This window comes from Nymphaea colorata, chromosome 2 (genome assembly GCF_008831285.2).
Source record: "Nymphaea colorata isolate Beijing-Zhang1983 chromosome 2, ASM883128v2, whole genome shotgun sequence".
Classification (NCBI taxonomy): domain Eukaryota; kingdom Viridiplantae; phylum Streptophyta; class Magnoliopsida; order Nymphaeales; family Nymphaeaceae; genus Nymphaea; species Nymphaea colorata.
Window position 1 is genome coordinate 29,442,989 of NC_045139.1, and position 26,192 is coordinate 29,469,180.

At 38.0% G+C, this 26,192-nt stretch overlaps 3 protein-coding genes across 5 annotated transcripts; all 3 read left to right on the plus strand.

The window, feature by feature from the left end:
- The first annotated feature begins 1,979 nt into the window (after positions 1-1,979).
- On the plus strand, positions 1,980-7,567 carry LOC116248535 (microtubule-associated protein RP/EB family member 1B). Its single transcript, XM_031621383.2, has 8 exons — positions 1,980-2,486; positions 3,130-3,198; positions 3,496-3,582; positions 4,682-4,788; positions 5,783-5,934; positions 6,051-6,127; positions 6,718-6,831; positions 7,167-7,567. The coding sequence occupies exons 1-8, from the start codon at positions 2,400-2,402 to the stop codon at positions 7,311-7,313; spliced, it is 840 nt and encodes a 279-aa protein (XP_031477243.1). The 5' UTR covers positions 1,980-2,399; the 3' UTR covers positions 7,314-7,567.
- A 131-nt stretch (positions 7,568-7,698) lies between these two features.
- Positions 7,699-10,049, plus strand: LOC116248534 (pentatricopeptide repeat-containing protein At1g26900, mitochondrial). The gene has a single exon (XM_031621381.2). The coding sequence runs from the start codon at positions 8,092-8,094 to the stop codon at positions 9,793-9,795; it is 1,704 nt and encodes a 567-aa protein (XP_031477241.1). The 5' UTR covers positions 7,699-8,091; the 3' UTR covers positions 9,796-10,049.
- A 598-nt stretch (positions 10,050-10,647) lies between these two features.
- On the plus strand, positions 10,648-26,121 carry LOC116247673 (DNA-directed RNA polymerases IV and V subunit 2-like). Of its 3 annotated transcripts, none has more exons than XM_031619917.2 (9): positions 10,649-10,848; positions 11,217-11,532; positions 12,144-12,714; positions 17,868-18,062; positions 19,672-20,546; positions 21,839-22,130; positions 22,676-23,599; positions 25,115-25,386; positions 25,513-26,121. In XM_031619917.2, exons 3-9 carry the CDS (start codon positions 12,229-12,231, stop codon positions 26,009-26,011), a joined length of 3,543 nt encoding a protein of 1,180 aa, XP_031475777.1. In that variant the 5' UTR covers positions 10,649-10,848; positions 11,217-11,532; positions 12,144-12,228; the 3' UTR covers positions 26,012-26,121. The 3 variants fall into 3 exon arrangements, with proteins under 3 accessions (XP_031475780.1, XP_031475777.1, XP_031475778.1); XM_031619918.2 differs by having other exon boundaries at positions 11,468-11,532; XM_031619920.2 differs by lacking the exon at positions 11,217-11,532 and having other exon boundaries at positions 10,648-10,848.
- Positions 26,122-26,192: the final 71 nt, after the last annotated feature.

The window sequence follows — 26,192 nt, forward strand, 5'->3', positions numbered from 1 at the left end:
GCATGACTATAGAAGCAAGCAAACAAGAAAAAGTACCTGACCTAATGCACTGTTGTTTTATTATTTTTTAAGTTCAATCATTAAAGTATTCAAACCGCACTGTCTATTGTATATAACTTGTCAAATCAATCACCTACTTACTTCTAATTTTGTTCTAAAAGCTGGTTAAGCAAGCAGCTGCAACTGTACATTTTTAACAGCCTTAAGGTGAGAGACAGCATTGGTTTGAAGTTGTGCACCTACTCTCAGTATATATATATATTATTCTCGACAATTTTAGATGCTTAAAGCAGCATGTACTGAAAACAGACATAGACAAACTATCATATAGTCAATATTTAGTTCATCCATCTTACGAAAGAGTGAGTGCGTGTGATATTTTGATGAACTGAACCATGTTAGCTTGATCTCCACACTTAAGAAAGTTGGTAAACTAACTTGCACATGTGATCCCCCAAATCATAGTTATTAGATCAGATTTGAATTGGATATACCCCTGACAATATCCGAACTATCAAATGTTCATGAAGAAAGTTGGTAAACTAACTTGCGCTTATGATTCCCCAAATCTTTGGATTCGAATTGGATGTACCCTTGACGATATCCAATTTATCAAATGTTCATATATTCATATTTGAACAAAGTTGGTAAACTAACGTGCACATATGATCCCCCAAATCTATTGCTATTAGATCAAATTTGATTGGATGTACCCCTGACGATATCTGATTTATCAAATGTTCATATATTCATATTCCAATGCGAATGAACAACTGTCTATGCTATATCTGAATACAAATTTTGAATTTGAAATCTGTAATTGATATGGATCTGTCTTTTAACTTCACAACTGAATCTGACTTTAAATGTACGACTAAATTTGGACAATGTTATATATTTAAAATCCGAGTTTCAACTGGATATAGGATGTTTATTTACAACTAAATATAAATTCAAATCTATCTCTGAATTGGATCGAATATTTATCCAAAACTAAATCCGAATCCAAATCATCAAATCTAATCCTCCAACTTTTTAATTGGACATTAAAATTGATTTTCATCTCTAACTTTTTCAAACCATTTATTCCCAATATCAAATATGGATCCAATCCATTTATAGTTTTGTTGTTCCAATCGTATAGATCCTTCACCAGCACCTTCATGAGATTGGCTGGCAGGCAACCCACGTTTAAGTATAGCCGTCCATCCATTGGGGATCTTGTCTGGACCCCAGCCAAGCTGTCCGGGGAAAAAAATAGTAATAATAATATGATGAGATTTTATTACATGAAACGAAAGGGAGGGCAACGTCCAGGTCCCCTGCATGCCCAACTTCAAAAAATTACAAGCCACCATTTTCTCTGCATGCCCTCCAAAAATTTGTTAAAGAAAGTTGTGTGTTGACCATCTTTCTAAGATCTATTTTTCAGAGAGCTGCTTTACTTCAGGGTGGAAGATGCAAATGAATTAATTTGATGCAGACAAACTTGTCAGCTGCCAAATGCTTAAAAATTAAAAATTTGTTCCTCAACATAAAATATTGCTAAAAGCTTCGATGCGCCATAAATTATCATTATGACTCTTGTGTTGATTGTTTTTAATGATTTTTAACTTTTAGCCATATCACTTGTCATAACAAATTTAAATTCCCTATGATATATAGTAATATCCAGACTCAAAGATATATATATATATATATATATATATATTACATAAGATAATAGAACTATTCTCAAACCAGTAGCAGCTAGCAGGTAAACCTGTGAGCTGTATGTCAAAACAATAAAAGATCAGGGTATAACCTCAAATTATTGAAGAAGGCAGGGTGTGTAAATAAAATTTTATTTTCGTGAGAAATAATGGCGGGGGAGGAGTGATGGCAGCGTTGCGTTTCGCTTTATTGCAGCAACGTATTAAGGGGCGCAGCCATTATGGCAACGTGGATCAATGGTACCGAGAGAGAGAGAGAGAGAGAGAGAGAGCTCTACCTTTATTAGAAAATCGAGATCCTTGCCGCTTGTGAGAGAGAGAGAGAACTGTGACGTGGTACAGTTACTAGCTAGTTAGCAAGACAGTGCTACAGTTTACCTGGTTATCTGGCGAGAGAGAGAGGTAACGTTGCACTTTCTCGACTTGGTAAATTAGCCAAAATAGATGGACTTTAGCTCTTAATCTGCAGTTGGTGACGGGAAGAACCAATTTTGTGTAGTTGGATACACTTTGCTTGAGACAGAGAGAGAGAGAGAGAGACCCACATGTTTTTGTTTTTAACTCAATTAAGTTGTCATTCGCTTTTTTGCTTTATCTTTCTCGGCCCATATAAATTGCAACGCTTGCCATTCTCTGATACCGTGGAAGCAAGAGGAGAGAGAGGGAGAGAGAGAGAGAGAGAGGGAGATGGATGGAGCTTATTTTGTTGGTAGAAATGAGATTCTTGCTTGGATTAATGCTACTCTTCAGCTCAATCTCACCAGAGTAGAGGAGGTATGTAATTTCTTCTCTTGCCATTGCTTTATTTTCTTTCATTCGTACTACCATGAGCCATAGCAATTTGCTCTCTCCCCACCTTTTTTCTGATCTGCTGCTTGCTGTCGTTGGTGTATTTTGTCTCAATCAAGTCGAGAGAGTAGAGTTTCCTGCCAATTTTTTGTAGAGAAACGTGATCCTTCGTTCGCTTATCCGATATTGTTGCAATGGGAGTAGTAAAATCCTTTACGTGCATTTAACATGGGATGTCGAGGTACCTCTTTTTAGTTTGTGAAAACGTCAGTTGTGCGGAGATGGAAGAAGTGAAACTTATTTTTTTGATTTTTGGCTTAAGAGGTTCTTTCGTTTTGTTCAGGTAAACATGATCCATGACTTTTTCTTGGTCTTTTGTCTATCTCTTTGACCTTTGAAATTGAATATATTCTAATGTTTGATATGTTTGCACTTAATTTAATCATTTCGTTGTAGTTTGACTTTGGTATAGTTGCATGAAGAAAATCATGAATTTGATTTGTAATTCAAGTCCGTTCTGTATTTTTCTTTCCTCATATATTCTTCGGTAGTAAAAATTTGATTTATAGTCACCAAGTTTGTTGTTAATGGTTCTTTATTTTTAAAAACATTTTCTTTTCATTGACAGGCTGCCTCTGGTGCTATTCAGTGCCAGATGATGGATATGATACATCGAGGCGTTGTACCGATGCACAAGGTAACGACTAATGACTGCTTGAATGCAGACACAGAAATGCATAAATTTACGAACTGATAAGAACCAAATTTTCTCTGAAGTTGCTTTTGCTTCAATGTAAACTTGTTTCCTATTTTTAACTAGTTTCATGAGACTTTGATGCGTCATGAGAGGGAAGGTCGAAGATCATATCCATAGGAAAAACTTTTGTTCTTGAGATTGCATAGGCCTTGCTCGTCACTCACGTAGTTCATTTTCTATACCGGATGTGGAGATTCTTATCCATTATGTTTCCTCTCTTATTTGTATGAATTTTAGGTCAATTTTGATGCGAAAACAGAATATGACATGATCCAGAATTACAAAGTTCTGCAAGAGGTGTTCACCAAGTTGAATATAAACAAGGTACTTTCGTCTTCATTCATGAATGTAGTTTTCCCTGAAAGGCGACTGGTTGGCAACTTTTTTGACATCCTGCAGTGAAAGCAAATGCTGTTGTCCTTGGTTGGTCTCCCCTACAAGCTGTTGATTGGATGCATAAGTCTGTATACTTGTCCACATATATATATATATATATTTCACATATGAACTTTGCGGGACCAGGGGTCACAACTTGGACTACAGTACATGCTGGGATAACTTGGATGGGATCAGTCTAATCGTAGCTTGGAAAAAAAAAGGGAAGAGGTGCATAGACTGTTTTTATTAGCAAAACACCAAAAAATAGCTTGAACCAGATGACACCTAGAAGGAACAATGACATCTCTGACACGGCAGACAGCCTCTTGAGAGGTATCTGATGTCCATCAAGCTGCACCTCTTGCATCTAGTCTTAGTTGATTGCTAAGAGATGATGATAAAATGGTACAGTAGAAATTCATCTTTAGTTGTTTCTTTCAGTTTGCATCAAGTTTTATCTTTTTTCAGTTGTTTGGTTCCTTTTTTATCCTTTCATAATTTTTTTTGTGGTATATGACTTCAAAAAGAAAGCCTTGTAGTAATCCTGAATTAACGCTTCATGAATATTCATGTCTGCCTGTTAGTTTGCTGATATGGTTGTGTACATACATACACGCTCATGTGCATGTGCTAGGTTCTGAAGCACATGTTAAGCTATCGCTTGCAGAAGAAGATAGCCTGGATTCTTAGATAGTAGAATGGAAAGTTGCACATTGTAAAGATGCCTTTAACTTGCGGACCTGAAGAAAACTGATAAGTAAATAAAAAGAAACAACAGAGACTACTACTTTTGTTTTATTACTCGAAGAGATCGATCTTCAAATGTCATTGGTGTTGCTCGGAAGTAAGAATTAATGTGAATACCTAGTGGCATTGATTATCAAATCTGTTAATTAAAAATTGCCAAAAGAAACATGGTTCCTTTTTTTCACTAACGAGTCACTAAAATTGCACAATAGAAGAGATACTTCTGTTGCTTCTTTTAAGTTCCAGTGGTCATATCGTGCTCTCAAGGGTATTAACACAGCTTCTCTATACTTTTTAGCATATTGAAGTGAACAAGCTTGTCAAAGGGCGGCCTCTGGATAATTTGGAGTTCCTGCAATGGCTGAAGCGCTACTGTGAATCTGTTAATGGAGGCATTATGAATGAGTATGAAATTTTTTTTATCTGTCTAGCATTTTTGAAAGTCAATTAATGACCCCTTTTCTAACTTTTGTAGTTATGAGGTGGTGATCTTATGCTTATAGCTTATAGGGTTTATTCCGAATTTCCAATTTGTTAGAGTTGTATGTCACAGCTAGACATTAAGAGTCATGCTTTCCTTTGTCAAGACTCCTCAATTTCAAACCCATTGAAGCCCTACCGCCCAAACTCATCTTCCAAAGGAAGAAAGGGAGGGGTGGGCGGGGGGGGGGGGTGTTGTTTGGGGGTTGGGTTGCACATGGGGGTTCGGTGGGTGGTGGGTGGAGGGAGAGAGAGGAGGGGAAAAGATGCACACTGAAAAACAGAGAGTTTAGGTTTTTCCCACAATTCTGGAACCTGCCTGTATTGGTAGGCATATTTATATTTACCTATGATACTTAGTCAGCACATCAGGTTGGTGTGGTTTCTCTTAAATTGTTAAATGCTTCCACACAGGCTCCACATAGAAGTTGTATCTTGATATGTAGCATGTTTCTAGTGAGAAGCAGTAATTTTCAGTTTGTTCTCTAATTTTATTAGGCTGCCTGGTATTGTTAGTTATTTTTTTTAAAGAAAAAGGTTTACTTTTTGGTCTCTCAGTATAAAGAAACTGTCCAACAAGGAAGATACAGTTCCCCATTTTTCAAACTTAGTGAGCCCTGAGAAGAAAGTGAACGGCTGAACACTAAATGTGACGTATATGTATTTCTGGGTTTGGTTCTTCTGTGTTTATCTCAACCTATGAGAATTCTACTGTCATAGTTTTCCTGAAGATTGGAATCATGGCAGAGCATGAATTTTTTCCCCTCCTTTTACTGATAGACCATTCTACATGTACATTCTCGTGCTTATGTAGTTTATCGGTTCTCCTTTTCCCCTCTTTGTGTTTCTGCCTTCTTGATAATCTTACTTGTCCCTGCTTTGCTGTATAAGAAACTGTATTTACTATCTGTCCTTCTAGGAACTATAATCCAGTGGAAAGAAGATGCAAGGGAATGAAAGATCGGAAGGGAATATCTTCAGTGCAATCTTTGAATCCTGCAAGAGTTCACCGCAGCTCAAAGTCCATGGAAGCAAGCCACTTTACTACCCTTGGTCTTCTGAATGGATCAGGTGTGGGCTTTGCAAACAGCTTATAGCCATCTAGCACCATCCACTCGATACAACAATACATTTCCATCTGGAAGTTCCATTTTTAAGTATTTATGTTGGTTACTTTATTCCTTCAGGAACCAAGCTAGGGAAAACTTCTACTGGGTCAGATGGAGCAAGTGCTGCCAGACAAATACATGCACTATCCGAGCAGGTTTTAACATTTGTATATGCATGGATGTGTTTTCCTCTTTCTGGATGGACCTTTAGTTCAGTTTGTGTTTCATGATATAGGGACTTGGTAGCTATATCACCAGGAATTCCTCTGATATTCTTTCTTAATATTCTTCTTAGATACGTGTCCTCATCAGGCCTTCATTGAAACAGTTTGTAAGGTTGTGGTGGCCTTGTCTCAGTGTCTAATTTCATATTTGGCTTGCTTTGGCAATCGAACTTGCAATAAAATGTTCAAATTTTAGTCTTGCATTTTGAAGATCTCATTCTTAGGAAAAATCTTGTGAAAGGGTTTGGTTTTTCTCAGAAAAATACCAGCATATTTAGAAGTAGAAAAAGCAAAACTTTTTTGTCATGTTCATATACAACAAAAAAGTTGATAGTTATCTTTTGAAGTATCTTCGGTTTGCATTATATATCAGCCTCTGGAAATGTATGCTAAACTTAAAAAAAGTTTCCAAAATATAATGATATTGGTGACTATGATGTCAGTACGCTTGTTTGTCTGTTGCTTTTATTTAAAAGGATTGTTCCTGTTCCGTTAATTTAGTTGCATTTATTTTCATGCAGATTGCAGAGCTCAAGGTTTCCATGGACCAGTTGGAGAAGGAGAGGGACTTTTACTTTGCAAAACTTCGTGACATCGAAGTTCTGTGTCAAACTCCTGAGTTGGAGAATCTTATGGTATCTGGTTCCTTATTTGGATCTCCGAGTGTTGAATGAAATAGTTTGATTGGCCTTTTTCCTGCAGATACTCATGAAATTCCTTTTTTCATAATCAAGAAGCATTTTTTAGTGTAACTCTTTAATTCCTTTTTCATAATCAAGCAGCATTTCTAAGTGTGACATTTAAACCTTACTTGTTACGTGAAGCTACACAAGACCAAAGTGGCCTTTTTCAATTACAGTTTGAATCGACGGGTTTGACTAATGTATCTGGTGAACCAAACTGCCAAAATGTGCGTCTAGTTCCCTCTTCTGACAGAGTTGATTTGTTGATTACTAATTTCTATGTGCAGGTAGTGGCTGCAATTAGGAGAATATTGTACGCTGCAGATGATCGGGATTCTGCAATTGTTGAAGCTCAAGAACTCGTAAGCAAGTCCATAACATTGGCCGAGAACAACACAGTATGCAGTGCCGACAATGAGGACGGACCTGAGTGAGGCCTATCTCTCTCACTCCATGAGGCCGCAAAAAGGGTGACCTTATTCCTGCAAGTTCCGCACTGCACCAGGGTGAATCTTTGTTCTATAACGCAGACATAACTCACCCACGAGGGTATATACAGAGAACCAACAAAAGTTTGCAGAAAGCTTATGGGAAAAAGTCTTCCTCGCAAACAAATGTCTTTCGGGATCAAAACCTTGTTATATTTAACAAGAATATAAACCTTCCTAACAGGGAACAATTGTCTACAGATCTGAAATGTAATATATCATGCTCCAACAAAATTGACAATTTAGATGCTGCAAAGATCTTCCGTTCAAAAGGTTCATCACTTTTTGTTCGCTTCTTCTGTGTCACGGCTGCATGATCCAAAACTCCTCATATTCCTCGTGCTTGTTTTCTCTTAAAATAACTGAAGGCGCAACCTACCAGTAAAAGTTACTGCTTGCTGCATACGGCCCAATCATCGAACTCCCTCGTTGTTTCATGTTACATGGATTACTAGACAAGTTCATGAAAATATGATATAGAGAGGACATCTAAGACTATGTTCATGAGGGTTCTGCGCACCTGGCTAGGCGGGTCTCTCTCTCTGTCTCTCTTTCTGCAAGTCCTCGATAATTTGGACAACTTTTGCTAGTAGCTGACAGTTCGTAAGGATTCTGGTGGGTCTCTCTCGCTCCCTCTCTCTTATGTTCAAAGAGCCCATCGTTGAATCGTCATATCAGCGATGGCCATGCAGTTGGAGGCTGGATGTAGGAGCTTCAAAAGCTGATGATTCAGCAATGCTCAAAGCATCCCCAGTCGGCTATCCCATTGCTGGAGAGATGCCTCCTGTTGCTGGGCTGCTGCACCCAACTGAACCAGCTGGAACAGGTCCATGGCCTCATGGTTAAGACCTCCTTGGACCAGCAACCCTTCCCATGCAGCAAGCTCCTCGCCTCCTGCTCCCACTTTCCCGCCTACGCCCGTTCCCTCTTTGGCCGCATCTCCGAGCCGAACACTTTCATGTGGAACACCATCCTGCGCAGCTCCGCCATCAGCACTACCCCTCTCGACGCCCTCTTGCTCCTCAATTCTATGCGCCGGAGCTCGGCGTTGGCGGATCAGTTCACCTTCGTCTGCATCCTCAAGGCGTGTGCCCGTGCCACCGCTGCGGAAGCCGGCCGGTGCGTTCATGGTCTCGTTCTGAGGTCGGGGTTTGAGGACTTTCTTCCAGTTCGGAATACCATTATTGGGGTGTATGCGGCTTGTGGTTGGATCGAAGGAGCACACAAAGCGTTTGATGAGATACCTAAGAGAGATTCCGTGTCTTGGAATGCCTTGATAGGTGGGTATGTTAGGGTTGGTCGGGTACAGGAGGCTTTCCGTCTGTTTGGTGAGATGCGTTTGAGTGGGGAAATCAGAATTGCTAAACAGAGCATCCTGGTTCTGTTGTCTGGTTGTGAAGGCTGCTACGGTTCGGGCAGTCTTGCTAGAGGTGAGACAGTTCATGCACTGTGTGTCAAGTATTCATTTGATTCGGAGATGAGCGTGAGGACTTCGATAATTGGCATGTATTCTAGTAATGGCTGCCTGAGTTTGGCTCGCCGAATTTTCGATGAAAGTGTTGAACCAGATACCACTGCGTGGAATTGCATAATTGGTGGATATGTTAGGCGTGGATGTCTGCAGGAAGCTATGAAGATGTATCAGAAGATGAAACTTACAGGAGCAAAGCCAAATTATGTGACCATGGTAACTCTTTTGGCAGGCCTTGCGCAGACTGGATTGGTTTCTGGTGGAATCTGCATCCATCAAGACATTATGGAGCAAGGGCTAGAGCTGAATGCAGCCCTTGGCACAGCTCTGGTAGATATGTATGGGAAATGTGGATGCATTGAGAAGGCTGTGGAAATCTTCGATGCCATGACGGATAAGGATGCAACAACTTGGAGTGCAATGGTTTCATGCCTTGCATTGCATGGCCGTGGAGTTGATGCCGTTGCTCTTTTTGATGTGATGAGGCAAGAGCAGGTTCTTCCTAATGAAGTCACCTTCATGGCTGTCTTAACTGCTTGCAGTCATGCAGGTCTGGTGGATCAAGGGAAGATGTACTTTGATGTTATGGCAAGAGAGTATGACCTAGTTCCACGAACTGAACACTATGGCTGTATGGTTGACATGCTTGGTCGAGCCGGACTGCTGGAAGAAGCACATCAGTTGATCAAGAGCATGCCCATGGAGCCTGATGCCACTGTTTGGCGAAGCCTGCTAGCTTCTTGCAGGCTTCATGGTAATGTGGAACTGGGTGGATTGGCAAAGACAGCTCTGCTAAAATTGGAACCTTTACACCCATCAGACGCTATCTTGATGTTGGGTGCATATGCTGCTGTTGGTAGGTGGCAGGATATCAGGAGGCTTAGAGATGATCCAGTAGAGGAGACAAGAGTGAAGAAGAAGGCTGGCTGTAGCTCGATTTCAACAGTCCTGCAATAGCACTCCTGTCACTTGGAATTGACTGCAATTTCGGGATGTGATCATTTTCATGATATTGTTCTTTGAAACTGAATTTTTCAATGAGTTGCCAACCTGAGAGCTTTCTGGTTTCCAATGCGATTTCTATCAAGATACATAAAATTACTCATCATGGAGTAACTTTGTGAAAGTGTAACTAATGATTTTGAGAATAGACCTAACTGCAAAGAGGGTTGCATTGGGACAGCTCCAAACCTAAACATTACTCGAAAAAACCTCATCAATGTGCTCTATTCTGTATGGAAGGTACGTGTGGGCTGATGTGGGCCATTTTTAGACCATCTCATAAAATTTGTCCTATTTGGACATTAATATCTCCATAATTTTTATTTTATTTATATATAAGTGCCCTTTAAAAGTCTAAAAATTAAAATATTAGTGCCCTTTAGTATAAAATTTCTAGCTATGGTATGAACTTTATGATGTTATTTTGGTGAAAATTAGCTTAAATCGGAAAAATTGGTCATGTACCGACCATTTCTCGGTTATCTAACGATCAACATGCGTCAGAACTTCTGCAGGCAAAAAGAAAAAACGTATTTTGTTGTTGAAAGCACAAATAAAATAGTCGATTTCAAGGTTCCTGGTAGTAACAAATGAATCTGCACTAATGGGACAAGTCAAAACTTATCATGGCCAACCACTGCATTGCAATAGAAAAATAAAAGTTATCAATAAATTGCAAATTTTCCTAAGCAATGTACGAATCTGCCAATTAGGATTAAGCGGAGGGTGGACATCATCAATTTGGGGATAAAACCCTCACCATTAAAGCGTGTCACTGCGACAGTTGCCCGTTGCAGAAAAAGCGTGCCAGCGATTCGTATCGGCCCATTTGCCCATATTGGTCCTTGTACGTCAACCTGGCGAAGGGAGAGGGGGAGAGAGAGAGACACTCCCTTCTCCCTGACAAGAAGCGGACGAAGAGAAAGAAGTGGAGGAGTGAGGGAGATTTGTAGGGTTCTTCTTGTTCTTCCTCTTGCTCCCTCCGAACTGGCACAGGCTGATCACGACGTCTCTCCCTCTCTCTCTCTTCTGCACTTCTCCTTTTTGAGTTCATCTCTTTCATTTGCTTCTTTTTTGGTCTTCTTTTTTTGTCTACGGGGACGTGGCAAGTAAACGAGGGTTTCTTCGCGTAATCTGTTAGGGTTTTTTGATCGGACGATACTTGGTTTCCTAGCGTGTTTTTGGTATGATAGTGTAGTAGTGTACTTTATTTGGCTTGCCTTCTAGGTACTTCTACAGGTTTTTTCTGTTATTATGCTGACAGGGTCATGATGATCCTTGCATTTTAGTTATTTGCTGTCGTTGACGCCCATTTTGTTATTTTAAATTGTCTTTCGTATACTCAGCGTGCGTGCTTTGCTTGAACTGCTTTGCAGATATATGTACATGTTTTCCGCGTTGAGGTTGAATTTCATGGAAGCTGCGTTTTAGGAACAATCTTCTTATAGTTCGCAGTGCCATTCTTCCCCCCCCACTGCGGAGTTGTCATCTGTCGATCTTTAGGAAATTTCGTTGGATTGCTAAAACAAAGAAACATGGAGTTCGTGCCTGTGGTTCACAGGAAAATGTGTCGTTCAGGAATATGATGCTTTTGCTGTGCATGAATCCTTATCTTATTTTGACTTAGGGGAGATTCATGAATGCATGCGGCTTATTTTGGATGTAAAAGCGGCGGGCTGCTGCCTTTTCTGTGTAAGTGTTGTTACCTTCTTCCTTCAAGTCAATACTTTGAGTATTTGCATGGATGGACATGTATGTATGTGCGGCTGTGGTACGTCTGCCGCATGAGTTATCTTAAGAATCAAGAAAGAGACCCATTTCATGAAGGATGTATCAGTAACACAAACACATTACGCAGACTCATCAAAAGATAAAAGTAGATTTCAGTGAAAGTTTTGTTTAAACCACAAAACCGTCCTGGATGTCAAGGGTGCTTGGCCACACAGTCCAGGTAATTATTATGTCTCTAGGACCATGTCTGTGGGACTATAGAAAACGATACTAATACATGGTCTGGTACACTTTCTCTTTTGTGTTTTCATATTTGACGTTCTGTGACCTGCCTTGTTTCCTTCAGTGGCGTCGTGCCACATCCCCAAATGACAAACCTGAAAATAAATAGGCATTAATGGCTTCTTTAATTGGTCCAGTATTCATCTATTAAGTGTTCATGGAAACTTCAAATTTGTTGATAAGAAAGATGATTAGGACATTTTATTTTCTTACTCATTTTTGTTTTGTCGATTCCTATAGCTATCTCATTGTGAAGTTTTCCAAAACTGATTTTTCTTTGTCTTCTGCAGATGGATATTTTGCTTCTTGGAATTCCATTTTAAAATTGACTGTACCCTCTTCTTCTGCATTTAGCATCCTTTAAGGTTTGGAAATATGGGTAGCAAAAAGATGGATATTGACATTGGGCACAAGATAAGTGAAACTGATGATTTGGAAGAAAATCATCAGATGGATGCTGTGGAAGCATCTGAATGTGGTCTCAAGACAAGTAGTTCTGCTTTATCCAAGTATGACTTAAGTAAAGAGGAGCTGCATAAGTTTTTGAAGGATGCCACAGTGTCTTTTTTTAATGAATGGGGACTGATAAGTCATCAGCTGAATTCTTTCAACGAATTTGTTGATCATGGGATACACAAGCTTTTTGATTCTCTTGGAGAGTTTCAGGTCTCTCCAGATTACAATCCATCAAGAAAAACATTTGGTGGTTGGCGGAGTGCAGTGGTGAAGTTTGGCAACGTTAGAATTGACAAGCCTTCTTTCTGTGATGAACAAGGGAATACTTGGCCTCTCACTCCAAGCCAAGCACGTCTTCAGAACCTTTCATATTCATCCCGTATACATGCTGAGATAAATGTCCAGGCAAGTTCTTTACTTCCTGTTTATCTTCGTAAGAGCAATCTATTTTTTCCATGGTCATTTGCAAGTTTACGTTGAGTTGTGCTTCTATTGTCAATGCTATATCTTTTCTCGATAAGACAAGAAAGGATACTCTAAAGTGATGCACTTTGGTTTGCTGTTTGTTTTGGCGTGTCATTCTTTCTCTATGAAATATCTTTTTCTGAAGAGAAAGGGATGAGGATTTTCCAAGTACCATCCAGCTGCAATTTGCTTATTTCTGAGTTGCAAGTTATCAATCAATCAATTTACAAATGGTGCCTGTGTTTAAATAGGAGGCATGAACACAATGTTAGATATTTGTCCCTTAAGTTATTGTTTCATATTTACTTAATAGTGACATCTATGGTCTAACCAAAGGTCCTCATTAAGTAGTCCAAGAACCAGCCCTTTCCCATTTTTCTAGGAAGAGAGAGGAGATTTATGTTGTCAACATTACACCTTTGACACAAAATATTTCAAATTCTGCTATTTGATAGCATGTGTGCCAGGGCTATGTCATTCATCACCTTTTCCTTACCATGAAAACTCCTTTGTTTGATTCAGTCACAAGTATCGTTAACGGGCTTTAAACAACAAGGTTTTTTTTGGGTGTTTTTTGTTGGCAAAGCTGAAAATCTTGGGAAAAATTCCGCAAACTTTTAGAAAGGCAAAACTCTTAAAAATAAAATAAAATAGAATAAATGAAAAAAAAACAAGAAAACATAAAAAATAACTTGATAAAATGATGTTTTAGTAATGTTAGAAATGAAGATAAATAATTTAACATAAGTTTCAAACTTTAAAATAACAATAACGTAAATATAATGATAAACAAACGCAATAAAAATGCAAAAACTCATTTTTAGTTTTTTTCAAAGAAAAGTACGGATTTTCTTGTTTTCATTGTTTTGAACATTTTTGTTGGGTCTTTTTAAAAAAAAAAAGGTTTTCTGCGACTATGATTTGGTTTACTGCCTCTGGGAAAAATATTCCAACCCAAGCCCAAGGTTCTGATGTCTTAGCAATCTGTATGTACATGTGCCACCAGCCTGATTTGAATCATAAGACATTAGGATGACTTCCTTTGGCGTCACTTGAAGAGGGTATTGATGTCAGGTTTGCAAATCTTCCAAGTACATGACAAGCAACATATAAGAAAGGCAGGTCAAGAAATTGTCCTCTGTTGATGCAGCTTATCATCTTATTTGCTATATTGTTACCTTGCAAAACTGAACACTCTCTGTCATTCCCATTGCTTAGGGAATCAGGCTGACAAATGCAAATTTAACATATGAAAGTATGAAAGCATGAAGATAGTTCATTGCATCATAATTGATTAGTGATTACACAAGTATCTGCTTATAAATTATGGTTTTACATGTAATTTCTCAAATAAAAATATTATAGAATTTAATAATAATAATTCCTATGTGTGTTCCACTTATATTTCCCCTGAAAATAATGAGCATATAACTTTATGATGATAGATATGTTGATAACACAACGACCAAGTGCTTATATGGTTACTCTGTTTGTAAAAAAGAAGAGGGAAAAGATTGTAGCAGAATGAGAAACTTGAAGAAAAAGGAGATAGGAAGTTGGTATTGACTTGTTTGGTTCAAGAAAACGAGAAAAGGAACAGCTATCTTGTAGTAAAATGGTGTTGATACTTCAAGCACTTTCTCTCTATCAACTATCAAGTCATTTGGTTGGACAGGGATTTTACTAGGAGATCATTTGACATATCTTTTCTCTGTAATCATTTTTTGTACCACTTCAAAATTTTCTTTTCTAGTGACAATGAGAAGTGAATGTTGTTAAATTGAGGTGGAAGAAATCTAATCCAGTGACATGACTTGCTTATGTAAGCATCAGAATGTCTAGGTGTTATGGACATGTAGACAGTGAGGAAAGTGGTGAAGAAAAATTTTAAATTTACAGGCAGAAGGAAATATGGTGAGAGAGAATGGACAGAACCAATAACAGGACAGTATTTTATGATGAAAAGGAGGAAAACTTATGTAGTCAAAAGTGCTGGTGGGCCTTGGCATGGGTCTTCAGAAAGGCCTAGGTAGACCAAAAAAAATTGAAAAACAAACGCTGTAAGAAATGTGAGCTACAAAAATATGAAGTTAAATTAAACATGTTCCAACACAATAGTTAATGTTAGAGAGGCATAATAGTGTATGACATCAAATATTACGCATAACAAAAAGTCTCAAATTAAAACATTAAATGCAAAGTTAAGCACTATATATTTAGTATATACATATATAACAACATAGCACTTTCACAGTATGTCAAATGTTTCAGTATATATACACAAACACACACACACACACAAACAAACAAAACAAACAGCATATAACCATAAAGGGAAAAAAGGATGATGAAGAAAGAAGTAAAAAAAATTTAGGAGAAGAAGAACGAAGGCAGGAGATTAAGGAGGAAATAATAGAAGGAAAAAAAAAAGAATTAGGGGGCAAAAAGCAGGAGGGAAGTAAAGACAGCAGGAGCAGTAGATGAAAAGAAAGAAAGGAAAAAACGAAGCAGGAGGAGGAGGAAGAAAGAAAGTAGGGAGGAAAAAGAAAAGAAAAAAGATCTACCTGGTGGCAGAAGAGTAGCGACAGCGGCTAAGCATCAGTGAGGGGAGATGGAGGGCCAGAAGTGTGCACGCAGAGAGAGAGAGAGAGAGAGAGTTTTTTTTTTTCTTTTTTTCTTTTTCTTTTCTTTGTTTAACTGTGAACCCATGCTGATGAGGATGGCTCCTGTTTGCTTCTTCTTTGCCTTCCCCAAGAAGTTTAGCACTTTAATTCTTTTTTCTTTTGCATTCCATTGCTTTTGTTTGAAGCTTTGTGATTCCATTCTTAGAGATGTAAATGGTTCGGAATCGGGTCATGTTCAGTCTTTATCTGAGTTTGACTTAATTGAATCTTATGTAATTGGGTTCAGATGTGCATTGGAATTTGAACCCTATCTTTTCAAAAATGAATTCAGATCCCACTTGCATAAGACCCATCATTTATATAATTGGTCAGATCTTTATCTAATCCTAGTTAGATATTGAATTTAGTGATGAAACTACATAGTACCTACCGAGCCCGAATTTATTTATAATAAATCTGCATTTTCTCGCCGTATCTGACTAAACAAATTTAAGCATATCAATAATCAGATATATCCATTTCATTTATCTTTACGCATGCTCACTCTTTTTCTGTTTCATCTGCAAAAATGGGACATCAAGGAGTTTTGCTTTCGAGCCATGGATATCTTGTCTCACCAATAATTTGCATTTTGTATTTTTCTTTTGCAAGGTTTTGACCATGGGTAATTTTTTATTCCTTTTACAGTGAATATGCCAGCATATTCCCTCGATGTCTTTTTGAAGAAAAATTTTTCAGTTATTGAAAAGTTTTAATTTGTGAATCAAAACAAATCAGCTTCAAAGTGACATCCTTTTCACTAATTAGGGAGTAATCAATGACAAAATTTATGCACTTCAACATACTAATGGCAATCTCTCTCTCTCTCTCTCTCTCTATTTATACGTACACACATACACATGTACTCTATTCTGAACCTTTAGATGTCTTCACCGATATTTTGTAATCAAAAGAAGTATATGTTTAGTTAAATAAGAGTTATTTTCTAAGTCATATTGGAACTAGTAGATCTTTTATGGCAGAGAAGCATAATCAAACAAGAGCTGTCCATCTTAGAGATGGATGGTTGGCAGGTCACCTACTTGGATCCTAAAAGCTGTTTCTGGGCCTTGCCAAAAAAAGGAGGGTCGGGGTAGGTGATTTAAGTTTGATTGCCTATTAGGAAGGCCTGTGGTGTCTAGGTTCAACAGACAACCTCTCTCTCTCTCTCTCTCTCTCTTTCTCTGATACATATGTATATCAGAAAATCATATTTAAGCAGTTTTCAAATTTTCATTATCTGCTTTATTTGTGGGTAAAGATGCAAACCAATTTGACCCTAGACATCAGAAAAAGAGAAACAGCTTGTCTTATCTATTGATTCTGGCAAGACAAGTTGGTTCTATTGTTTATCAGTTGAACCAACTTGTCTTGCCAGAATCGTCCTATTTTCCAGCCATACTTTTATATGTTGTTTTTTCTGTCAAAATTGCCAAGTTATGTGCATACTTTTATTTGTAGTATTTTTAAAAATTACAATATAGATTATAGAGTAGTATCTGGACTCAATAGAATTATTCTCAAGCCATTTGCATGTGTGAAATGTTACATTCACAAATTTTCATTTAATTTAGAACATTTAAGTAAACTTGTGAATTCCATGCGAAAAAGTTCTGAGAAAAAACAGTGCAAGGTGTACCCAAAATTAAGGGCCAAAGCGTGGCGTAGATGAAAATTTCCTTTCCTGGTGGGAGAAGGGGACGTAGCAGTAGCAGCAATGCATTCAAAGATGCATCCATTATTGCAATCTGGATGAATGGCACCAATATGTGTGTGTGCGTGCGTGTGCGCGTGAGAGAGAGAGAGAGAGAGAGAGAGAGAGAGAGAGAGAGAGAGAGAGAGAGAGATTTCTAAATACGTGGAGGAAAATATAAACACATAGCTGATAGGAACAAGCGTGATATTTATTTTGTTATCGAAGATTCATTTACCATGACAATGCATAAGAAGTTACTAAAAAAAATATAAGGATAAATAAGTAAGTTGCAGATAAGAGGGTTCATAAGAGAAAGGAAATAACAAAATAAAGGATGTGCATTTCTGAGTACGAATTATCTGAAATAAACCGAGGAAAGGAATGGAGAGAAGAGAAACACTTTGGCTTGGTTTGGGAATGCTGCCTGTTGAAAATGTGTTACCCTTACCAACACGAGATGGAAATGGTTCTTAGATTTTCATCAATGGTACTCTGGCTTTGAAGGGAAGTCCTCCACCTATTCTATTTAAAAAGTAACAAACAAGTTGCTAATGTATGATAGCGAAATAATATGCAAAGCCAAAAAATTGTAAATAGAAAGGGTTAATTGTCATTGAAGTCTGGAAATTCAATTTCGTCTGCGAACTGTAATGAAGAATTTGTCTGTGTTTTTTAATTTTTCTTTTTTTCTTGCTATTCTGATGTACAATTGTTTTTTCATGTATTTGTAATAGGTTTTTGAAGATGTGAAGAAAAATGAAAAATTTAAAACTGGAAAAGAACCATACAGGAATGCAGTCACTGAGAAGACATGTGATGTGCTGATTGGCCGCGTTCCTGTGATGGTAAAATCAAGTCTTTGCTGCCTTGAAAAAGAAGATTGTGATTTTGACCTTGGAGGTTATTTTATCATCAAAGGTTCAGAAAAGGTTAGTCTTATATATCCAAATTACTGCTGAGTCACTCAGTGTGTGATGAAAAATGTCGCTTGGTCATTCAGTAAATGATGAGAACATGAGTTTGTGTTGCTATTTCCTTTTATCCAAATATGGAGAACTAGTGTGTCTTGTTGGAGATCATGTAGCTATAATTTGTTCTAGATGTTGGTACGATGCTCAGGAACAATAACGTGACATATTAGCTATAGTTGTCCATCTAACCCTGATTAAGTTTGGACAAAGCATGAATTGGAGTAGAGAAGCCCATAGGGTGACAGAGAAGCTGTATGATAAGTCTGTAATTCATAGTTCAAATGCATGAAGTATGTTAGGATTGGTAGGCTTGGATATACAATTTGTCACCCCAATGCTGAACAAGGTCATTTTGTTTCCCACAATGGAAAAGGGCCCTTTCTCGTGCACACGTATATGTTTTTGGATAATGTTCTGGTTGAGCTGTGCATAACTGCATCTTTTGTATTCACTGAACAAAAGAAGGTGTCTGCCACCTTTATTGTCAGTTAAGACTTAAGACAAATGGTTCTGAGTAAAATTAAAATTATCTACAGATATAAACCTCCATCAGTACCTTGCTTGAAGGTGTTTGAATTTTGTAGCCAACAGCATTGATCTTGAAAAAAATGCTGAATCTGCCTTTTACAACTTTAATGGTGCTCTGACAATTTGCTCGAACATCTCATGAGATTCTCATTCATGAAGCATACTTATGGACACGCAGGTTCTTGACTGCTGCTAATACAAGTTGATCAGGTAGAAGACCCAATTCGTACATATGACAGCATCTTACCCTTACCTTGTCAATGGGAACATTTTGGCTTGTATAAATGCCTATGACCCATACTGCTGTACGATTTGTAGTCCTATCACATGGATGCTTTGTTAGAGATAGGACATGACTGCTTCGGAAGGATTCTATTGAAATATTAATTGTAAGAGTATGAAAATGGGGTTGAGATTACAAAATAGGTATAAAACAACTTAGTGTGTACGATTTCTAGTTTAATGTTTAAAAGAAGCATTTAACAGTGCTTATTTTTGCACATAGCGTAGCACCCTATCTAATATATGTGATACACATTGGTGTGAACTGTGAAGTGGCAATCTCAATGGGATGGATCTAGCAAGTTTGTGAAACCATTTTGCAGCCGAAAGAGTTTCAATTTAAAATGGTATGGTGGTTGTCAACAACAATTGCTGCCACCAAGAGGTATTGAAGTAATGTTATACTAGACACACCATGGCTCAATTGAGTCGTTCTTCCTTTCCCATTTTCATAGTTCTGTAAGACGGCTTCAATAATTAGTCATATTTTGCTATGGTTTGCATGTGCATGCAAATGAGCATATGTGAATGTGTATTGTGCATATGGAAGAACATTTTAGAGTTTCTGTCATGTGTACTCTAAATTTTCTTTTTCTTGTTAATTCTTAAAAGTAATAGGTGAGATTTCTCATTTTTCATCTTAGTATATGCCTACATGATCATTCTTGCATACACAGTTAGGCACACTTAGTTCTCATTTTCTCTTTCGTCTGTTGATGGGAATACGTGATTCCTTACTTATGTCTGGTGTATGTAGACCTTCATTGCACAGGAAAGAAGATGCTTAAGGAGGCTGTGGGTTTCAGATAAGCCAACTTGGATGATATCTTACATTCCAGATGAGATAAAAAGGAGAAGAATCTACATAAAACTTTTAGGGACATCAAAAGGAGCTTTAGCTGAAGTAAAAATCATAAATGTAATCTTCCTATATGCTGCAGTTCCTGTCTGGATCATGTTTTTTGCGCTTGGTGCTACATCAGATAAGGAAATTGTCGACATGCTTGACCTTGATACCAGTGATGGTAGTTTCTCAAATATAATTCTTTCAGCAATTTACGATGCTGATGAGAAATGTGAAGACTTTCGTCGGAGCGGGAGGGCTATGGATTATATCAATGGTCTAATAAGAAAATCAAAATTTCCTCCAAGTGAATCAATGGATGAGTGTATCGACCTTTATTTATTTCCAGCTCTTCAGAGCCGTCGTATGAAAGCTCTTTTTCTAGGATACATGGTCAAATGCTTGCTATTGTCATATTTTGGACAAAGAAAAATTGACAATAAGGATGACTTTAGAAATAAAAGGCTAGAATTGGCAGGTGAATTGCTTGAGCGGGAGTTATTGCTGCATGTGAGGAATGCTGGAAGGCGCATGATCAGGGCTCTGCAAAGAGATTTGTCTAAAGATCTGAAGTCAATTGATAATTACTTTGATGCTTCAATAGTGACAAATGGCCTACATAGAGCTTTCTCAACTGGAGGTTGGTCACATTCATATAAAAGAAATGAAAGATGTTCTGGTGTCGTAGCGACCCTTCGAAGAACCAACCCTCTGCAAACAGTGTCAGATATGAGGAAAAGCCGCTTGCAAGTTCAATATACAGGAAAAATTGGTGATGCGAGATACCCGTAAGTGTGCATTAGTAGTTTGATTATCCTATTAACAAAATGGTTCACTTGTGCAATTGTAACTTTTCTTTGTTTGCTTATTAGTTATATCATTCTGTGACCCATATCCTCCAATTAGTCTATTTATCATGACAGAGTAAGAACTAAAGACTGCAGTTGTTTTGTTTCATAATATTTTTTGTTTAAATTCTCTTTAGGAAGGCCTAATTTGCGCTGATCCAAGTAAATGGCTTCAAGTTTCTGAATTTCCTATTGTGGGTCACATTCCTTGTCAATTTCCAACTGCAAACATGAGGTTATTGTCTCAGTCTATCATATATAGGAAGATATTTTTGAACTGCTTATTGAAGTAAGAAGAGAGTCATGCAAGCCTAATATATGTTAACTGTCATTTACTTAAACATAATTGGGATTTACTTGGGTGAGTTATTCTGGCTCTCTAAGAACGAGGGATCTTCAGTTAGTGGATTGACCCTCTCTGGTCTCAGCCAGCTAGGGTGGAAGGGCTGTGAATCTCTCTATTTGGGTACAATGAACCATGGCACCACCTTTACAAGGTGCTTTCTTATGTCATTCCCTGGCCTCCTTGTGAGATGTGTGGTTAGAAAAGGTAAAACTAAATCAAGGTTTCAGAAATGGAAGAACCTTTTGTGGATTCGTGTTCACTCAATTGTCATTGACTTTGTCATCTACTATGCTAGGTTAATGCTTCTTCACATGGGTTAGCTACAGTAGCAATGTCCATTTTGATCGATAGTGGGGCAATATTCTGGACCTGACTGAAGATTTTTTTCATCTTCAATAGTGTCATCTCTTATTATCACTGGATGAGTACTTGCTTATTGTGCTTCACATGGATAAGCACTCACGGCAATGAGATATGATTTGATTAATTGCCTTCATGGATATTGTTTGCTGAAGGATGCTGTTGATATTGCAGATGAGAAGAAAAAGAAAGTGTTGGTGTTCGTGCATGTGTTTTGCAACTCTTTCCAAATTCTAGGAAACCAGGCATTCTGTTGACAACTATATGGTTGATTTTGTGTTTATGTTTTTGGACGGCTTACCCTGTCCTCAGACCTTTTAGCTCTGATTCTGTCTGTCTGTGAGTCTGTATCTGCTGTTTGTTTTCATTTTCTTCCTGAATCTCTGCAGATATACTGACGTATATTGACAAGTTCAATAACAATAAACTTGTGTATCACTGTGATGGTTTACTTTTAAGATAGTAAGAGTTTATGAGCTCTCTTTCTTGTTGCTTCTTGTTTTAAATGTTTTCCCTAATAATGCAGAAATCCTTCATACTGGGGCAAAGTATGCTTTTTGTCCACACCTGACGGAGAAAATTGTGGCCTTGTGAAGAATTTGGCTGTCACAGGTCTTGTCAGCACTAGTTTGTTAGATGTACCTTTGGACAAACTTGTTGATTGTGGAATGGAGGATATTGATGACAGTTCTCTATCTTCATTGCATGGAAGATTCAAGATTTTCTTGAATGGGGAGTGGGTGGGGCTTTGTGAAGATTCTATTACCTTTGTTAGCAATCTGAAGAACTTGCGCCGAAGTTTGATAATCAACCCTCAGGTTTATGTACTACAACACTTAACTCCTGCAATTTCTTTTTATCAGTATGACATATATGACCACATCATCGTTTTTTTAATTTTCAATATGTATAAATCACATCAAATTGGTGAAGTCCATATGCTCCAAACTTTGGGCAATATAGATGAAGCAGCGATCAGGAAGCCAAAATTCGGAGATTGGTCCTGATCTCAATGCTTTTGGCCTTCTCCTCTGTGATTGGACAGTTTGTTTCGGGATCAACTGAACCTTATTCATAAAGAACAGAAATATTCTGGTAGCAAAAGATATTAGAACGTAGTAATTTGAGATGTTTTGCAGTTACCAGGTGCTAATTTTTTGTTAAAGCAAGCATAAGCTAACATGTATTGTCATGTCCAATATTATCTTAAATAAATGCTAGAATGATTGTCTCCATCCTTTGTTCGCATGAAGATAACCTGAGGTTTTAATTTAACCATGATGAACGAGTTTTTCTTGTTATGTTCCATTGGCAAACATTTGTAACATCTCCAACCTAACGGTTATCATGTTGGCCTATTCAGGTGGAGATTAAAAGAGATGAGCAACTGATGGAAATACGCATCTTCTCAGATCCTGGCAGAATTATGCGGCCCCTTCTAATTGTGGAGAATAATGAACTGGCTGTGTCTAAGGAGAAGATAGAGAAATTCAGAAGCAAAAACTATTCATTTAGTTGTCTTCTAGAGGAGAAAATGATAGAATTCATCGGTGTCGAAGAAGAAGAGGATTGTCGTACTGCATGGGGATTTGCATATCTGTTGGATCATAAGGGCCAACCTGCACACTATACCCATTGCGAGCTTGACCTATCTTTCTTGTTGGCCTTAAGTTGTGGAATTATTCCATTTGCAAACCACAATTTTGCTAGGCGTGTTCTTTATCAATCTGAGAAACATTCCCAGCAAGCCATAGGTTTTTGGACAACAAACCCCAATGTCAGGGTTGATACTCTTTCTCACCAGCTTTACTATCCCCAGAAACCTCTTTTTAGGACTATGATTTCTGATTGCATAGGAAAATCTGAACACTTCAATGGGCAGAATGCTATTGTGGCTGTTAATGTTCATATGGGTTATAACCAAGAGGATTCCCTTGTTCTCAATCAAACTTCATTACAACGGGGCATGTACCGAACTGAGCATTATAGAAGCTATAAATCTGAGATTGATGTTGTGAAGGTGACAGGAAAGCGTTTTAAGGTTAAGGAAAAAGTGGACTTTGGAAAACCACTTACAGGGTATGGTAGGGTGGACAGCCTTGAAGATGATGGATTTCCATTCATTGGTGCAAACCTGCAAGCTGGTGATGTAGTCATCGGCAGAGTTGCAGAATCAGGAGAGGATCACAGTGTTAAGCTGAAACATACTGAGAAGGGGAAGGTCCAGAGAGTTTTGTTGTCTGCAAATGATGAAGGAAAAAATTTTGCTGTTGTATCTCTTAGGCAGGTTGTTCTCTCTCTCTCTCTTGTGTACGGTCGATATGCGTAGACCATTCTTATCCATTTTGTTGGCTTGGTTAATAGTGGCTTCTTCTTTCCTCATATGTTCTAATGTTGGTTTTTTTATTCCGTTATTATATTGCTACCATTTTTTTCTTAGCATCATTCTGCTATGCTTCTGTGTGTCTGTAAACACGTTTTAAAGTGTTCACTTGATGCCTACATACAGCCAAGGATGAATTCAATGTTGAACTGGCATAGCCAAGGCTCTGGGTAGTAGCGCTGGGCCTACAGAGTGGACCTTACTCAAGACCTAGGCGGAGTAAACAGCTTTAGGTTCTTATGAAAAGGAAAAACTAAGAAAGAAAAATTCATGTTCTCTTGTTAAAATGATTAGCAAACATGTATTTCTCAATCAACTAATTAGATTTATGTACTATCGATATCGACTAAGAATGGATTTTTATAACCTCTGAATTAATCTTAATACCTTAAACCAAGTGCGGGTAGATGATAAAAAATCTGAAAATAGTCATCTAAAAAAAAGCAATTCTATGAAACTTGGATATACTTAATGTATATAGAAAACACAAATATGTGATTCGCCACATATGAAAGGCACAAAAAATAGCAAATTAGAATATACTTAATGTCTACAGAAAACAGAAACATGTGATTCACCATATCTGTTGAGGTATGGAATAGTGTGTGAAGGGGGTTGGGGGGGGGGGGAGAGAGAGAGAGAGAGAGAGAGTGGTGCAGTGTGTTGGAAGCAAAGAAAAGGACTTGCCTGGAGGGGAAGGATGAAAGGAAGTGGGAGAAAAAAAATGATAGGCACAGAGGAAGAAAAGGGAGAACATACTCGATGAGGGCCATCAACTGCAACCTTCTCTATAGGTGACTAGGCCCACTATGACTACTTAGCATTAATTTTCTCTTTACATGGTTACATTCATTTAGATACAGTAAGCAACAAAAATAATGACATTTTTTTAAAATGAGATTTTTATCCTGTAGGAAGAAGTGTGCCTTGTCCTTGGGAAGAAACTAAAGACAAAAAAGTTTGTTAAAAGTTGTATGATATGGATTTGTATTTCAAGTAGCTGGCAGGCTTATTAAGAAGTGACTTTACAAAATTACGAGTGGTTTGTGTCATTTTATGCAGACTAATGCAACCAATGTTTCAGAATTGGTTTGTCATGTATGTACCTGAATGTAGATTGAGCCTTCAGATTAATCTTTTATTAGATTGGATACTGTAAAGTTTAAACCCTGTGCTAACTAGTAAATGAATTAATCCGTTGGATCAACATTTTGGTGACATGACCATCTCAGACAGGTATGCCCTCGCGGGCTTCTGATGCACATCGTAAGTGTGTACATATATGTTGGTCATGGGTGGAATCACTGTTTCTGTTTAATTACTTGCAGTAACATTCAAATTGTCGGTATTCTTGACAATCCAATAGCTCTCACAGAGCCAGTCAGGTGTTCAAATCTTAAGACTCCATGCCCTTTTCAGGTTAGATCTCCATGCCTTGGAGATAAATTTTCAAGTATGCATGGTCAAAAAGGGGTTGTTGGATTCTTGGACTCTCAGGAGAATTTTCCATTCACTCGGGAAGGCATCGTTCCAGATATAGTGATAAATCCTCATGCTTTTCCAACAAGACAGACTCCTGGCCAGTTGTTAGAGTGTGCTTTGGGGAAAGGGATTGCTTCTGGTGGTCGTATGAAATATGCGACACCCTATGCTGCTGCCTCCTTTGATGATATCACAGAGCAGCTTCACAGGTAGAGTAGATCAGTTAGTTACATTATCATCCTTTTAATTATTGTTCTCGTTGATTTTCATGATCTGTAGCTTTTAGGAGATCATCAGATCCTTTTCTTTACAAACTGAAATGGACTAAAATGCAGCCTTGGCTATTCGAGATGGGGAAATGAAAGAGTGTATAACGGGAGAACAGGTCAACGACTAAAAAGTTTAATTTTTATGGGTCCTACATTTTATCAAAGACTGATTCACATGTCTGAAGACAAGGTAAAATTCAGAAACACTGGACCTGTGCATCCACTCACTCGGCAACCAGTATCGGACAGAAAAAGATATGGAGGGGTCAAGTTCGGCGAGATGGAAAGAGACTGCCTGCTTGCGCATGGGGCAGCATCCAACCTACAGGAACGCCTGTTTCTCTTGAGTGATTTCTCCCATATGATGATCTGTCAGAAGTGTTCCAGAGTTGCAAACGTGGTCCTACGCAGCACTACAGATAGAAAAGTACGGGGGCCTTATTGTTCATTTTGTAAATCAATTGAACATATTGTAAAAATTAATGTACCTTATGGAGCTAAATTGCTTTATCAAGAGCTTTTTAGCATGGGAATTTGTTTGAAGTTCAAAACAGAGCTGTGCTGACTTCATATCACCAAATTTTGAGAACTTGACAGGTGCTTCTGTAAATAACTGTTTTTATTACGTGATAACTAACGAGTTTTTATAATGAGTTAGCTGTAATTCCAGGTATCCATGGGTATGTGAACTTCCCTTTCCTTTTCCTTTGTTCTCCTTTTCTGTCAAAAGAGAATAGCCTTGGTTG